This window comes from Anolis sagrei, chromosome 12 (assembly GCF_037176765.1).
Source record: "Anolis sagrei isolate rAnoSag1 chromosome 12, rAnoSag1.mat, whole genome shotgun sequence".
Lineage (NCBI taxonomy): Eukaryota > Metazoa > Chordata > Lepidosauria > Squamata > Dactyloidae > Anolis > Anolis sagrei.
The window spans coordinates 17,043,374-17,058,735 of record NC_090032.1 but is presented as its reverse complement, the minus strand read 5'-3'; the positions used below and the strand labels follow the sequence as shown (position 1 = coordinate 17,058,735).

At 43.4% G+C, this 15,362-nt stretch overlaps 1 protein-coding gene across 3 annotated transcripts in view; it reads left to right on the top strand.

The window, feature by feature from the left end:
- RTN3 (reticulon 3) overlaps positions 1-15,362 on the top strand; it is a 74,763-nt gene that overhangs the window by 40,104 nt on the left and 19,297 nt on the right. For all 3 annotated transcript variants that reach the window (XR_010910393.1, XM_060758400.2, XM_067472491.1), the window contains exon 3: positions 5,175-7,079. Coding sequence is in view for 2 of the 3 variants with exons in the window: in XM_060758400.2 (XP_060614383.2) it covers positions 5,175-7,079 (1,905 nt within the window). In the remaining variant the exon portion in view is untranslated. The remainder of the gene's footprint in view (positions 1-5,174; positions 7,080-15,362) is intronic.

Below are 15,362 nucleotides of genomic sequence, written 5' to 3'. Positions count from 1 at the left end.
GGTCGCAAGGGCGTGTCGGAGGGGTCACCAAAGACCATCAGAAAACATAGTATTTTCTCTTTGTCATGGATGTTCTGTGTGGGAAGTTTGGTCCAATTCTATCATTGGTGGGGTTCAGAATGCTATTTCATTGTGGGTGAACTATGAATCCCAGCAACTACAACTCTCAAATGGCAAGGTCTATTTTCTCCAAACTCTATCAGTGTTCACATTTGGGCATATTGCTTATCTGTGCCAATTAAGGAGCCAAATCTTGATTCTTAATCAAAGAATCTGTCCTCCCTGTGGTTCTATCACTACAGGATTCCTGTTGGATTTCCACTTCCACACAGGATCAACTACCTCTGTAGTTCACAACTACAGACCAATTCCTTGATCCTCTCACTGGAGAATCCTCTCCTGTAACTCTCTGGTTACAGACTGCTGATTCACAGATCACTCCTCTTCTGTAACTCTCCAGCTACAGAAGAGACTGACAACTCTCAAAAAGCTGCGCTGCCAAGTGGCAGTTGGCAGTTGGCTCCGCCCTCGTTGTTGTGGCAACTCAGCTCAAGGCAAGCCAAGCCAGTTACCATCCCTAATAAAATACAATTCTACATACGTACCATTACTAACTATTGTCTAAACCATACATGACTATAGGAATAAAAATATACATAATCACAAAAAGGCTCTTTGATTTTAGGTGAACGATAAATCCCAGCAAATCCAACATTCCCAAATGACAAAATCAATCCCCTCCAAATTTGGGCGTATCGGGTATTTGTGCCAAATTTGATCCAGTGAATGAAAATACATCCTGCATATCAGATATTTATATTACGATTCATAACAGTAGCAAAATTAAAGAAGTAGCAACGAAAATAACATTATGGTTGGGTGTCACCACAACATGAGGACCTTTACTAAGGGGTTACAGCATTAGGAAGGTTGAGAACCACTGGCCTAGAGTATAGCAAACCATCTTGTGAGGTTGCATTTTGCAGGACAGAATCATAGAGTTTGAAGAGACCCAAAGAATCCCATTCTGCAAAAATACATATTTAAGCACTCCCAATAGGTGGCCAGTCAGTCTTGTTTACAATCTTCTAGAGATGGAAACTCCACCACATCCTGAAGAAGCCTGTGCTCCCTTTTCATAGCACAGAAAGTTCTTCCTAATATTTCAGTGGAATCTCTTTTCCTGCCATTTGAATCCATTGATCCATTGTTTCCTGGTCTCTGGAGCAGCAGAAAATGAGCTTTGCATCTTCTATATGACATCCTTTCAAATATTTCAACATGGCTGGATGGCATCTGGAAGGACATCTTATTTCATAAATCATGCTTATTATTTGTGTTGATGAAGGCTTTCATCATAATAATAATAAATAATAAACTTTATTTATATCCCTCCACCATCTCCCCAATGGGGACTCGGAGTGGCTTACATGGGGCCAAGCCCGGACAACATAATACAACATAATACAACAGAGCATAAACAATAAACAACATCATCAAATTACATCAAGAAAAATAATAATACCATCATAAAATAACATTCCAATTAGCACAATCACAATAACAATGGGCGGGCCAAAGGTGCAGCAGAAGAGCCAGGTTTTAAGGTTCTTTTTGAAAGTTTCTAGAGAAGGGGCTTTCCTGATCTCTCCAGGTAATGAGTTCCAAAGTATCTTGTGCCCACAAGACGAGCCTGTGAGACTGGTAGGGGTGAAAGGAGGGCCTCTCCCGAAGATCTAAGGAGCACGTGACGGGCTTCCCAGGAATCTGTAGTTCTCTGAAACGCTGTGTAAAAGCAGCTGCTTAATTTGATATTACCCACAGGCTAGATCTGTTTTTCCTTTCAAATTAATCCAAACTAAGCAGTATCCTTTTGAAAACTGAGACTTGTGAAGAGCTTTAGCATTGTCCCTTTATGTAAAAATATGGTAAGAGTCTATTTGGATGGGAGCAGCGAGGTATCTTGTCTAGTCAAGGTGCCTCTGGGAAGTTCTCAAGAAGTGCATGAAAGCATCTGCCTTCTCCAAATGTAGTTTCCCAGCCAGTGGCATTTCAGAGAAATATGTTGTCTTTTGAGATTATAGGTTTGCATAATGAACTGTAGCTCTTAATGATAATAATAATAATAATCTTGAAATACACAAGCATGTGGACAATTTCAACAGAAAGGAGGAAACCATGAAAATGAACAAAATCTGGCTACCAGTATTAAAAAACTCTAAAATTACAACAGCTCAACAACAGAGAGGAAACAAACAAGGACATCTAATCACCTCTCAACAAAAGTGTGCTCCAGGCACTGTCAGGCCATCAAATGCTAATCAAGGTGGTCGGTTGAAACATTCACACCTAGCTCTAGCAGACAAGAGTCCTTTGTCCCACCCTGGTCATTCCACAGATATATAAACCCTTTTTCCTAGTTCCAACAAACCTCACTACCTCTGAGGATTCTTGCCATAGATGCAGGCGAAACGTCAGGAGATAATGCCTCTAGACCAGGGGTCCTCAAACTTTTTTAACAGACGGCCAGGTCACAGTCCCCAAATTGTTGGAGAGCCAGATTATAATTTGAAAAAAAGATGGATGAATTCCTATGCAAACTGCATATATCTTATTTGTAGTGCAAAAAACACTTAAAAACAATACAATAATTAAAATGAAGAACAATTTTAACAAATATAAGCTTATTAGTATTGCAATGGGAAGTGTGGGCCTGCTTTTGGCTGATGAGATAGGATTGTTGTTGTTGTTGTTGTTGTTGTGTGCTTTCAAGTCGTTTCAGACTTAGGTTGACCCTGAGCGAGGGCCGGGTAAATGACCTTGGAGGGCCGTATTCGGCCCCCGGGCTTTAGTTTGAGGACCCCTGCTCTAGACCATGCCATATAGCCCTAGAAAACCTACAACAACCCAATAATAATCTTTATTTCTACCCCGCCACCATCTCCCGGATGGGGACTCGGCGTGGCTTACATTAGGCCAAACCCAAACAACAAATTACAACAGAGTAAAACCGAAAATGCAAACAATAAACAACAACATCATAATTACATAAAACATGTGAATGCATAACAATATGAAATTACAGTAAGCACAATCAGAGTGACAATGGGCGGGCTACATGTAATGATTAAAAGAAAAACTAATTAAAAACTCGGGTGAGATAAAGGAGAAGCAGGTTATTTATGGAGGAGGGCTCATTATAGCCGAGGTTGTGGAATCAAGCTTTCCCACAAAGCGGGGACGGGACATATATTCCAATGACAGAACGTTGAGGCTAAGCAATAATGTGAGGTTGTATACCTACTCACCAAAGGCACAGCGGAAGAGCCAGGTTTTAAGGTCCTTTTTAAAGGTTTCTAGGGTAGGGGCTTTCCTAATCTCTCCAGGTAATGAGTTCCAGAGTTGGGGAGGTGGGCATATACTCCAATGATGGAACGTTGAGGCTAAGCAATAATGTGAGGTTGTATACCTACTCACCAAAGGCACAGCGGAAGAGCCAGGTTTTAAGATCCTTTTTAAAGGTTTCTAGGGTAGGGGCTTTCCTAATCTCTCCAGGTAATGAGTTCCAGAGTTTTGGGGCGGGGGGAGGCACAGAGGAAAAAGCTCTCTCCCTTGTACTTACAAAGAGAGCTTGTGAGACTGGCAGGGGCAAAAGAAGGGCCTCCCCAGAAGATTAGAGGGCCCAAGTTGGTTCATGGAGAGAGATACGGTCACGAAGGTAGGCGGGTGATAACCTGCACCTTGAATTGGGACCGGAAAATAAACGGCAGTGTTTATTGTCTGGAAATGTTATACCTTTAGCTCCTTCCTACCATCTTGGAGAACTGTAATCAGAAGGTTAATATAGTAGAGTCTTGCTTATCTGACCTTCGCTTATCCGACATTCTGTCTTATTTGATGCTCTTATCCAATGCCCCCTTTACATCCAGCATTTCTTCTTCAGTTCAAGGAGCGCTCCCCAACTATTTTTCCATTCTCAATAAATTAAAAATGCAGAACTTACTGATTGAAAGGTTGGCGATTCAGATCCACAGATGAGGTGAGCTTCTGTTGTTAGCCCCAGCTTCTGCCAACCTAGCAGTTCGAAAACATGCAAGTGTGAGTAGATCAATAGGTAATGGTGCTCCAAGCAGTCATTCTGACCACATGACCTATTTATTATTTATTGACAGTATTTATATTCCGCTTTTTCACCCCGCAGGGGACTCAGGGCGGATTACAATGTACATATACATGGCAAACATTCAATGCCATAGACATACAACACATATAGACGAACACGCAGAGGTGATTTAACATTCCAGCTTTTTCATGAGTGTATTCTGGCTACCAGGAGAGCTGTTTCTTCTCCGTCCATTTGTGACACTGATGTAGTACTTCCTCATTCTTTGCATGCTTGCTGGAGATTTTTATGGCATTGTAAATTAGCCTCCCCACATAAGCGGTACAGTTGCTACAGACAGTTGCTACTTGACAGCTGCAACTGTCTTTCAGGCTGCAAAGGTCGACAGCAAGCTACACAAATTGGTTCAAACTCATGACTTTTTGATCAGTAGTGATCTTAATGTAGCTGACTCCCAGCCAGCTGCGCCACAGTCCCGGTGACCTAGGAGACATCTATGGACAACTCCGGCTCTTCTGCTTAGAACTGGAGATGAGCACCGCCTCCCAGAGTCGAACACAACTAGACTTAATGTCAAGGGGAAAACGTTGCCTTTTCCTTTACAGTAATGTGATGAAACACAGCAGTAGAGCCAGGTTCTGTCATTGCACAGCCTTGTCACTCTGCAAGTATTCCACAACCCCGTGTGACACTGAGATTAATCCAGATTGCTTCTGGTCACCTACCCAGCATACCCATGTTATTTTGCACACCATTTATGTTCAATATTAATATATGAAACCTCAGCTTATGATCTGTTATGAAATTGAGAGTCAGTGGCGTTATGTTCCGATTCCTGTGAAATTCCCTTGTGACAGTCACGTGCATGCTTGGCAAGACTGGTGTTTGGAAGGCTTGTCATCCTTGTTCTAAGAGCATGTTGCTTGCTTGACTGTGAAATCTGTATCTGCTGCTGTACACATTTCTGGGGTCTGAGAAGAGACCATGTGTCTGTCAACTCTGCTTCGAAGGCTACATTTCCTCCCCCCTTTCCCTGTCTTCTTTTTATCAGCTGGAGCTGAAGACACGTACTTAACACATTCAGGAAACCAAAGGGAAGCCAATAGCAAACCGTCACCCCAAAATATGGAAAAAGAATTAATCAGTGGCCAAAAACAGGACCATGACTATGGGAACAGTGACATTCTGGAGATGAAGAAAACTACTATGGGATCACCTGGCCGAGATGTTGACAAATGCAGCCCTGATTCACCAGGCCATAATATTAAGGGAGATTCCTCTGTCGATGATAGAACAGATCTGAATGGATGTGACCAACTGAAAGAGATGGCTTCAAGTGTAGAGTCCAAATTTGCTTTGCTCACGAGCGTGAAAGATGAGCCCGAGAAGCCTCCGACTAGAGTTACATATCCGCATTCATCTCCATCCCCTGCGGCAGCCAGTGAGGCTGTGATGGACAAGGAATCCCCCGAATCTCCATTTGAGGTCATTGCTGACAAGCTGGAATTCGATAAGGAGTTCAAAGACAACTCCAGTGACATTGGAAGCAACTGGGTGATGCACAGCGAAAGGGAGCTTCTGACAGATATTCCAGAAGACAGCGTTTGCGAGTTTCAGGTGAAGCCACGGAGCGGGGGGAGACTACCCTCAGGGCCTGGACTCTCGCGGCAGTCTTCAGGTACAACTGCAGCCCTTGAAGAGGTCTCCAAATGTGTCCGCGAGATGCATAGCTTCACAAGTGAGCTACTGAACTGGGATTTGATCCCCAAGGATCTTGATGAGAAGCCTGAGGATGTTGTCAACTCGGGCCTCTCCGTATCACCCACCAAAGAGGCCAGTAGTGTCGTTGCAGGATTGGAACGTGGTAACAAACAAGGGGGGAAAACGACCACAGCTCATCAACCGATCACCATTAGCCTGCATCAACAAGGCAAGCCATCTCTGAAGGAGGAAGAGAAACGAGTTACCGGTCAAGAGGCGGTGGCTGCAGAAAGTATCCTCACCACAACAGCAGAACCGAAAACCAATATTCCTTGGTCAAATTCCGTCCTGCCTGAAACAACTGATGCGGACAGTTCTGGCGAGTCTGACGATACCGTCATCGAGGATGCCCCACCGGATCCAGCTTTCCAGACTAAGACTACGGAGGGCAGAAATGCACCCTCAAATCCATTTAGCTCAGGCAAATTGGAGACTGTAAGTGATGAAGAGCCATGTGAACTCAGCCAAAAAGGGAAACTTTCTCCCAATTTGGGATTTGCCGATGACTTGAAATCAACCCAGCCCAAGACGGCTGCTCTTGGGGGAAGTCCAGTCGCTGCTCCACAGCATCCCATGCAGTCGAACCCTCACCTTCCTCCCAAAGCAGGTCAAGAAGTGGATGCTTATGGCAAACAGTCCAAGACTGATGGATTCACTCTTTTTACCAGAGGAGCTTCTCCTTCCTTTCCCTTGGATGACATGAAAAAGGCCACAGGTCCAGGCATGGTCAAGGCCGAGGATTTCCTGCACTTCATGAAAGACAGTGACTCCCCTGATGACCCTGTGGAGACCTTCTCTGAAGCAGAGCTGAAAGCAGCGAGATCGGAAGTGGTCGCTCCATACTTCCAGCAGCCATCGCAAGCCGGTCAAGACTTTGAACAGGAACACCTTACGATCAAGGCCCTCAAAGAAGTAGGCAGGAAGCCTGAGACGGAGAGGCAGCCAAGGCAGCTGTCTCCATCCGGCGGGAGGTATCTTGGCCAGTATTTTGATATCCCACCAGAACCTCCAGTGCATTCTCAGAAGTCTGCCTTGGAGAAGAGACCCCTTTGTCTTGAGCAGGCGGTGGATGTGAAGTTGGCTCCTGCCCCGTCCAACCTTGGTATCCATAACGTTCCAAATAAATCTTCCCAGGCTGCTCCTCCCGTGCCTCCCATGCTTCACACAATCATAGAACTACTGGCTAAATTCTCAGGTAAATATCCACACAAGTTGTTTATTTCGTATCAAAAGCATTGCATAAATTAGTATAAAACTGATAAAAATTGAAGGCACGCAGGAAGCTAAATATCTTTTGACCAAAAATAGGCAACGGCATTGTCTGTAGCCCCCAGCAATTCCTCCTTTGTGCATGAGGCAGAGCACAGTGGACAAGCATACAGATGCGGAGTTGTTTGTTCTGCTCCACAAGGTGTGGGATTCTTTTAGGTAGTGTCATTTTGCCAGGTTGTCTGTTGATCTGCCCACTCTGCTTCTGAGTCTATCCAGGGACTTCCAAGTTGCCAATTCTTGGTTTGCCCCTGGAGGAAGACCCTCTCTCATGGGGGGGGGGGGGGATCCAATTGGGATTTCCTGGTTGAGCTGCCCAGAGGGATACCCTTGCTGTTGCTGGGGGGACGCCAAGAGGAGTGGTAGTTCTCATAAAGCTTTTCCTTGATTTGAGTCTACTGGGAGGAGGCTGGTAGCCATGTAGTCGATGTTTTTCATGGTGCTCAGTCTTATTTCTCTCAAATTTAGCAGCAACTTCCCGTCGCACATTGGGGGGGGGGGGGGGGAGCAATGCCAGGTAGCTTGTAGAGTTTATCAACAGGTGTAGGTTTAAGACATCCTGTGATTATTCTGCATGATTTGTTCAATGAGAGTTTATCAACAGGTGTAGGTTTAAGACATCCTGTGATTATTCTGCATGATTCGTTCAATGAGAGTTTATCAACAGGTGTAGGTTTAAGACATCCTGTGATTATTCTGCATGATTCGTTCAATGAGAGTTTATCAACAGGGTTAGGTTTAAGACATCCTGTGATTATTCTGCATGATTCGTTCAATGAGAGTTTATCAACAGGTGTAGGTTTAAGACATCCTGTGATTATTCTGCATGATTCGTTCAGTGAGAGTTTATCAACAGGTGTAGGTTTAAGACATCCTGTGATTATTCTGCATGATTCGTTCAATGAGAGTTTATCAACAGGTGTAGGTTTAAGACATCCTGTGGTTATTCTGCATGATTCGTTCAATGAGAGTTTATCAACAGGTGTAGGTTTAAGACATCCTGTGGTTATTCTACATGATTCGTTCAATGAGAGTTTATCAACAGGTGTAGGTTTAAGACATCCTGTGATTATTCTGCATGATTCGTTCAATGAGAGTTTATCAACAGGTGTAGGTTTAAGACATCCTGTGATTATTCTGCATGATTCGTTCAATGAGAGTTTATCAACAGGTGTAGGTTTAAGACATCCTGTGATTATTCTGCATGATTCGTTCAATGAGAGTTTATCAACAGGTGTAAGTTTAAGACATCCTGTGATTATTCTGCATGATTCGTTCAATGAGAGTTTATCAACAGGTGTAGGTTTAAGACATCCTGTGGTTATTCTGCATGATTCGTTCAATGAGAGTTTATCAACAGGTGTAGGTTTAAGACATCCTGTGGTTATTCTACATGATTCGTTCAATGAGAGTTTATCAACAGGTGTAGGTTTAAGACATCCTGTGATTATTCTGCATGATTCGTTCAATGAGAGTTTATCAACAGGTGTAGGTTTAAGACATCCTGTGATTATTCTGCATGTTTCGTTCAATGAGAGTTTATCAACAGGTGTAAGTTTAAGACATCCTGTGATTATTCTGCATGATTCGTTCAATGAGAGTTTATCAACAGGTGTAGGTTTAAGACATCCTGTGATTTTCTGCATGTTTCGTTCAATGCTATGTTCACCTGTTTTACATTATTTGTGGCCTTCCAAGTAATAACTTTTGGAGAGTTATGATATTTGGAAAGATCTTGTTAAAAATCATAACCTTTTTGAAAAACGATGCCATAGCCTTTTGGGAAATGGAAATCACCATAAACTTTTGGAAAATGGCATTCACCACCATTTTGGAAAAATCAGGAATCTCCCTGAGAAGAGTTAAAAATTTGCTTGAGTCGACCTTCTCCTTAGTGGCAAATATGCACTAGTGTTCATCCAAGATTATTAGGTTTCTCAGCTATTAGATTGATCTCCCTAGATATCTCTTTGAACTGTTAGGAACAAAGATATGCCAATGCACAAAAAATATATACAGCAGAGTCTTGCTTATCCAACATAAACAGGCTGGCAGAATGTTGGATAAATGAAAATGTTGGATAATAAGGAAGGATTAAAGAAAATTACATTATGATTTTACAAATTAAGCATGAAAACGTCACGTTTTACAACAAATCGACAGAAAAAGCAGTTCAGTGCACGTTATGTAGTTGGTTTACTCACAAAACTTCATGTATTCAGCATACAGGTACAGTGTTCCCTCGCTACTTCGCGGTTCGCTTTTAGCGGACTCACTGTTTTGCGGGTTTCTGAAAATAGTAATAAAAATGTTAAATATTAAATATTTCCATCCAGTGGAGGCTAGGGACCCCGGAACTGTGGCAGCCTGAGGTGTGGTACGGAAGGTCTTCTGCTGCCTGCGTGGCTCTAGAACAGTGGTTCTCAACCTATGGGTCCCCAGGTGTTTTGGCCTACAACTCCCAGGAATCCCAGTCAGTTTGCCAGCTGTTAGGATTTCTGGGAGTTGAAGTCCAAAAACATCTGGGGACCCCAGGTTGAGAACCACTGCTCTAGAGGCTCTGCGGAGACCAGGGAGGCAGGCAGGTGTCCTTGGATGGGTCAGGAGGTGGATAAGGAAGTGCGGGTAAGAAAATAATATAGAAAATATATAAAATAATGTATAAATATTAAAATTAATACGGCATCCCTACTTCGTGGATTTTCACTGATTGCGGGTGATCCTGGAACGGAACCCTCGCGATAAGTGAGGGAACTCTGTACTTTGCTCATCGGTCCAGTTACAGATAAGATTTGAAGTAGTTGCTCATTGCAGATAACACAGGGCATCTTTCTTAGAATCTTAACTGTCCATAGTCTAAAACAGGGGTCCTCGAACTATGGCCCGCGGGCCACTTCCGGCCCGCCAAGGGCACTTATCCGGCCCACAGAGGAGGAGCGCCCCCCCCCCCCACACACACAGTGCCCCTCCTTTGGCTAGCTCATGCTATCCATCAGGCCCATGGGCAGTGTGAGCCAGCCAAGGGTGGCTGCTCCCCGTGGCCTACTCTCGTGTAAAGCACCTTGCTAGGTGCTTTACGTGAGTGTAGGCCACGCGGTGCTGCTCCTCCTTTGGCAGGCTCACACTGCCCATCGGGCGCGATGGGCAGCGTGAGCCAGCCAAGGGAGGCTGCCCCGGCGCTCCATGCAGTTATGCCGGCCACATGACCTTGGAAGTGTCTACGGACAACGCCGGCTCTTCAACTTAGAAATGTAGATGAGCACCACACCCCAGAGTCAGACACGACTGGACTTCATGTCAGAGGAAAACCTTTAACTAGGAAAATTGTGGAAGATCCAGGGTAATATGAATGTTTCAATTGGCCACCTTGATTACAATTTCATAGCCTGACAGTTTTTAGGGAGAATCCTTTGTTGAGAGGTGATTAGCTGGCCCTGATTGTTTCTTGTCTGGAGTTCCCCTGTGTTTGAGTGTTCTTCTTTATTTACAGTTATAATTTTAGAGTTTTTTTAATACTGGTAGCCAGATTTTGTTCAGACTAGAAATAGGAAGATTTCCCATTCTCTGCTCCTGGAATTACTGCCTAAAGAGCGCTAGAAAGAACCCCCTCTAAGGGCCTTTCCACACAGCAAAATCAGATATGGGCAATGTGCATAGGAATTTTTTAATTGATTTTTTTTAAAAAAAACATATAATCCGGCCCTCCAACGGTCTGAGGGACAGTGAACTGGCCCCCGGTTTAAAAAGTTTGAGGACCCTTGGTCTAAAACATCTCTCTGTTGTGAGACTCTGTCTAGTCTGAAAGTCCAATGGAATCTGAGTCCTGAACAGTCCCAGTTCTGATCATATGGGTTGCAGCACCTCCCACAACATAGAGTTAAGGAAAACTGCATGCCAATACACACATACACAATGCAGTAAGCAATCTGAATGATACACAAACAAATATGTATGCGTATATGAATTCTTGTTCCGGTATTGAATATTTGCCCTATATATGCTGTGCTCTGCCCTGAGTCCCCTTCGGGGTGAGAAAGGCGGAATATAAATGTTTTAAATAAATAAATTATCAAGCTGGCCAATTGCAACATTCACACCGGCCTCAAGAAGACAAGAGTTCTTTCTCCCACCCTGGATATTATTCCACAGATATATAAACCTCACTTGTCTAATTTCTAACATACCTCACAACCTCTGAGGATGCCTGCCATAGATGTGGGTGAAACGTCAGGAGAGAATGCTTCTGGAACATGGCCAGACCGGAAAACTCGCAACAACCTGGCAATTAGAGATTTTAAATTAAAAGAATTTGAGGTTACCGACACAATATTAGAATCTCTTCTTGTGACTATATTTCAACATAGCAGGGTCGAATTGAGATGTATCAGGGAGACGTGGAATGGTAGTCAAGAATTTGGTAGACCCTTATCTCAGAATTAGGAAGACCGTGTGGAAAAAAAAAATCAAGAGGGTCCAAGCCAGTGTGATTAATTGTGCCTTAAATGGTGTATCACCACTCCATAAGCATACCACGGACTTCATAGAAAAGGGTCTGTCCTTCATTCTCAACCTGTTAGAGCAGTGGTTCTCAACCTTCTTTATGCCCCGACCCCTTAATACAGTTTCTTATGTTGTGTTGACCCCCAACCATAAAATTATTTTCCTTGCTACTTTCATAACTGTAATTTTGTTACTGCTATGAATCGTAATGTAAATATCTGATACGCAGGATGTATTTTCATTCACTGGACCCAATTTGGCACAAATACCCAATATGCCCAAATTTGAATACTAATGGGGTTGGGGGGGGGGGGAGTCATTTGGGAGTTGTAGTTGCTGGGATTTATAGTTCACCTACAATCAAGAGCATTCCCATTTCCCATCAACAATGGAATTGAACTTGCCACCCAGAACTCCCACTACCAACAGAAAATAGTGGAAGGCTTTGATGGGCATTGCCCTTGAGGTTTGGAGTTGTAGTTCACTTACATCCAGAGAGCACTGTGGACTCAAACAATGATAGATATGGGCCAAACTTGGCATGAATACTCAATATGCCCAAATGTGAACACTGGTGGAGCTTGGGCAAAATAGACCTTGACATTTGGGAGTTGTAGTTGCTGGGATTTATAGTTTACCTACAATCAAAGAGTATTCTGAACCTCACCAATGATAGAATTGGGCCAAACTTCCCACACAGATACCCCCATGATCAACAGAAAATACTGGAGGGATTTGGGATGAATTGACAGTGATTTAGGGGAAATGTAGTTTACCTACATCCACAGAGCACTGTGTATCCAAATGACTATGCCAAAGGGATTTCTAACACCATCAGAAATGTGTTTTCTGATGGTCTTTGGTGACCCCTCTGAAACCCCCTCGCGACCCCGCCCCAGGGGTCCCGACCCCCAGGTTGAGAAACACTGTGTTAGAGGTTAAATGGCTTGCCATTTGTCCAATAGATGATTTCCACTCCAGTGAGAAGCTTCCCGTCAACAAGATGAAGTATCATAGCAATGAAGATGGAGAATAAAGTTGGGGCAATAGCACATCTCTGTTTGACACCTGATTCCACCTTAAATGGGTCACTTTGGATTTCAGCAGGGATCCCATCAGGTCTGCTGGCTTTGTTATTTTTTTGTCGGCTGCTGGCATTGCCGACTTCTTCCAAACTAGGCAGTTCTACAAGCTCTCAAGCACAAAGGCAGCCACTACGAAGACCTCCTTCTGAAGCAGCTGATAATGTGATCTAGGCTTGTCACAACCTTGGGGAGTGTGTTTTGTATTCATGCCGAATGGCCTGGAAGGCTGCTCTGCTTGTCTTTGTTTGACAGTCTTTTTATGGGCTGATACTAGAGGAAAACAACAGAGATTCTTGGCTTCCCTTTCTGTTTTGCGGATGGGCAGACATGCATGGCTTGGGCTTCCGGGTTTAGCTTTGTGGGATGCAGGCCTTTGCCTTTGTTTTGAAGCCAAACTGCCAGCGAAAGAGCCCGAGGGAAAGCAGTTAATGAGAGGCAAAAGTATACTCTTTCCTCTCTCTCTGGGTCAAGGAGCAAGCAGTACGGGAAGGGGGGCTTATAAACTTTTATCCTTGGCAAGCTTCCCACAACCCACCCTCCCTCGAGAGGGAGTGGTTCTCCCATGTCTGAACAGAGAGGGTGTTGTGTTGGGTTTTAAATGCGTCTTCTGTATTTCTTAATGATGGGAGGGGCCCTGTTGTTTGGTTTTGCGGCCACATGGTTTGCATGTGCAACATCTCAGGCTCTGTCCCTGGGATCTTGAGCCTTGTAGGAGAGCTTCTTAAGATCTCCAGTACAAAAGGATCTTGGAGCATCACTGCTAGTTCAAGTGTGAGCTTCACTAGGATTAATTAAAGATTAATTAATTAATTTACTTACTTACTTAGGTGATCCCTCGTTGTCCGAGTAGGATTGTCTTCCAAGATGGGTGTACTGGCGGTGGGTCCGTAGGTGACTGTGGAGCCCTATTCTTGATCTGCATCTTCTCCCGCAGTGAAGGCATCGGTTTCCAGGTGGAAGGCTGGCATGACGCGCCTTCCTCTTGGCACATTTCTCTCTTTCGCCCTCCATTCGTGCCTCTTCAAATTCTACAGCACTGCTGGTCACAGCTGACCTCCAGCTGGAGCGCTCAAGGGCCAGGGCTTCCCAGTTCTCAGTGTCTATGCCAGAGTTTTTGAGCTTGGCTTTGAGCCCATCTTTCAATCTCTTTTCCTGCCCACTGACATTCCGTTTTCCGTTCTTGAGTTTGGAATAGAGCGACTTCTTTGGGAGACGGTAGTTGGGCATCCGGACAACATGGCCAGATATAGAATCAAAGAGTTGGAAGAGATCTCATGGGCCATCCAGTCCAACCCCCTGCCAAGAAGAAGGAATATTGCATTCAAATCACATGTTGATACATGTTTATTTTATTATCTGTTTGTTGGCATTGAATTGTGCCTTTTGTAAGACACCCTGAGTCCCCCCTGGGGGGTTGAGAAGGGCGGGGTAGAAGTGCGCAAAATAAATATTATTTCTGGCACCCCCTTTTTGCTTGATAGCCAAGCAGTGCTTCATATAAGTCAGATCACAGTCCAGAGTGACTCCTGGGTATTTTGGTGTGCTGCAATGCTCCAGTGGGATTCCTTCCCAGGTCATCCTCAGAGGTCAAGATGCTTGTCTGTTTTTAAGATGAAAAACACACGTAGATGAGAAATCAGCTGGATATCCCTGTAATAGGCAGTAAGATCACATAAAGCTTTGGAGAGCTTCTGTTCCACCATTTCAAATCTTCCTGTTTGAGTGTTGATAGCATGATCGTCAGCATAGATCAAACTCTCTGTCCCTTTTGGCAGTGGCTGGTCATTTGTGTAAATGTTAAACAATGATGGAGCAAGCACGGTCCCCTGAGGCAGGCCGTTCTTCTGTTTTTGCCACCTACTTCTCTGACTCTGGAACTCAACAAAAAAGCTCCTGTTTTGCAGCAGATTTCCTATAAAGCTGGTGAGGTGGCAGTCCTTTGTGATATTTTTTTTCCCTCAGGAGAAGGCAGTGATTTACAGTATCATATGCTGCTGACAGGTCTATGAAGACAGCTCCTGTAATCACTGGGTTTGGTGATGGGGTTGAAAGTTATTATGCACCTATGTGCCCATGTGGCAGTACATCCCAGAATTGCAGCAGTTTGAGTTCACTATTAGATGAAAGTGCTGCAGGGCTGGCCTTTCATAAGACTTGTCCTCTACACACTAAAATAAAAGCTGGAAAAAATGTACATCTCCAACACGTTATTTTGCTCTGTTTATTATTATTACATTTACGTTATTTTCCTCTATTATTATTACATTTATTATTTTACTCTATTTTTATTACTACTTATATTATTTTATCTATTATTATTATAGTGATTGTTGTTATTATTACATTTACATTATTTTACTCTCCTGATTATGATTATTACATTTATTATTTTACTTTATTATTGCATTTTTTCTATTTAGAATAATAATAATAATAATAATAATAATAATTATTATTATTATTATTATATACCGTATATACTCGAGTATAAGCCGAAGCACCTGATTTTACCACAAAAAAACCTGGGAAAATGTATTGACTCAAGTATAAGCCGAGGGTGGGAAATGCAGCAGCTACTGATAAATTTCAAAATAAAAATAGATACCAATAAAATTATATTAATT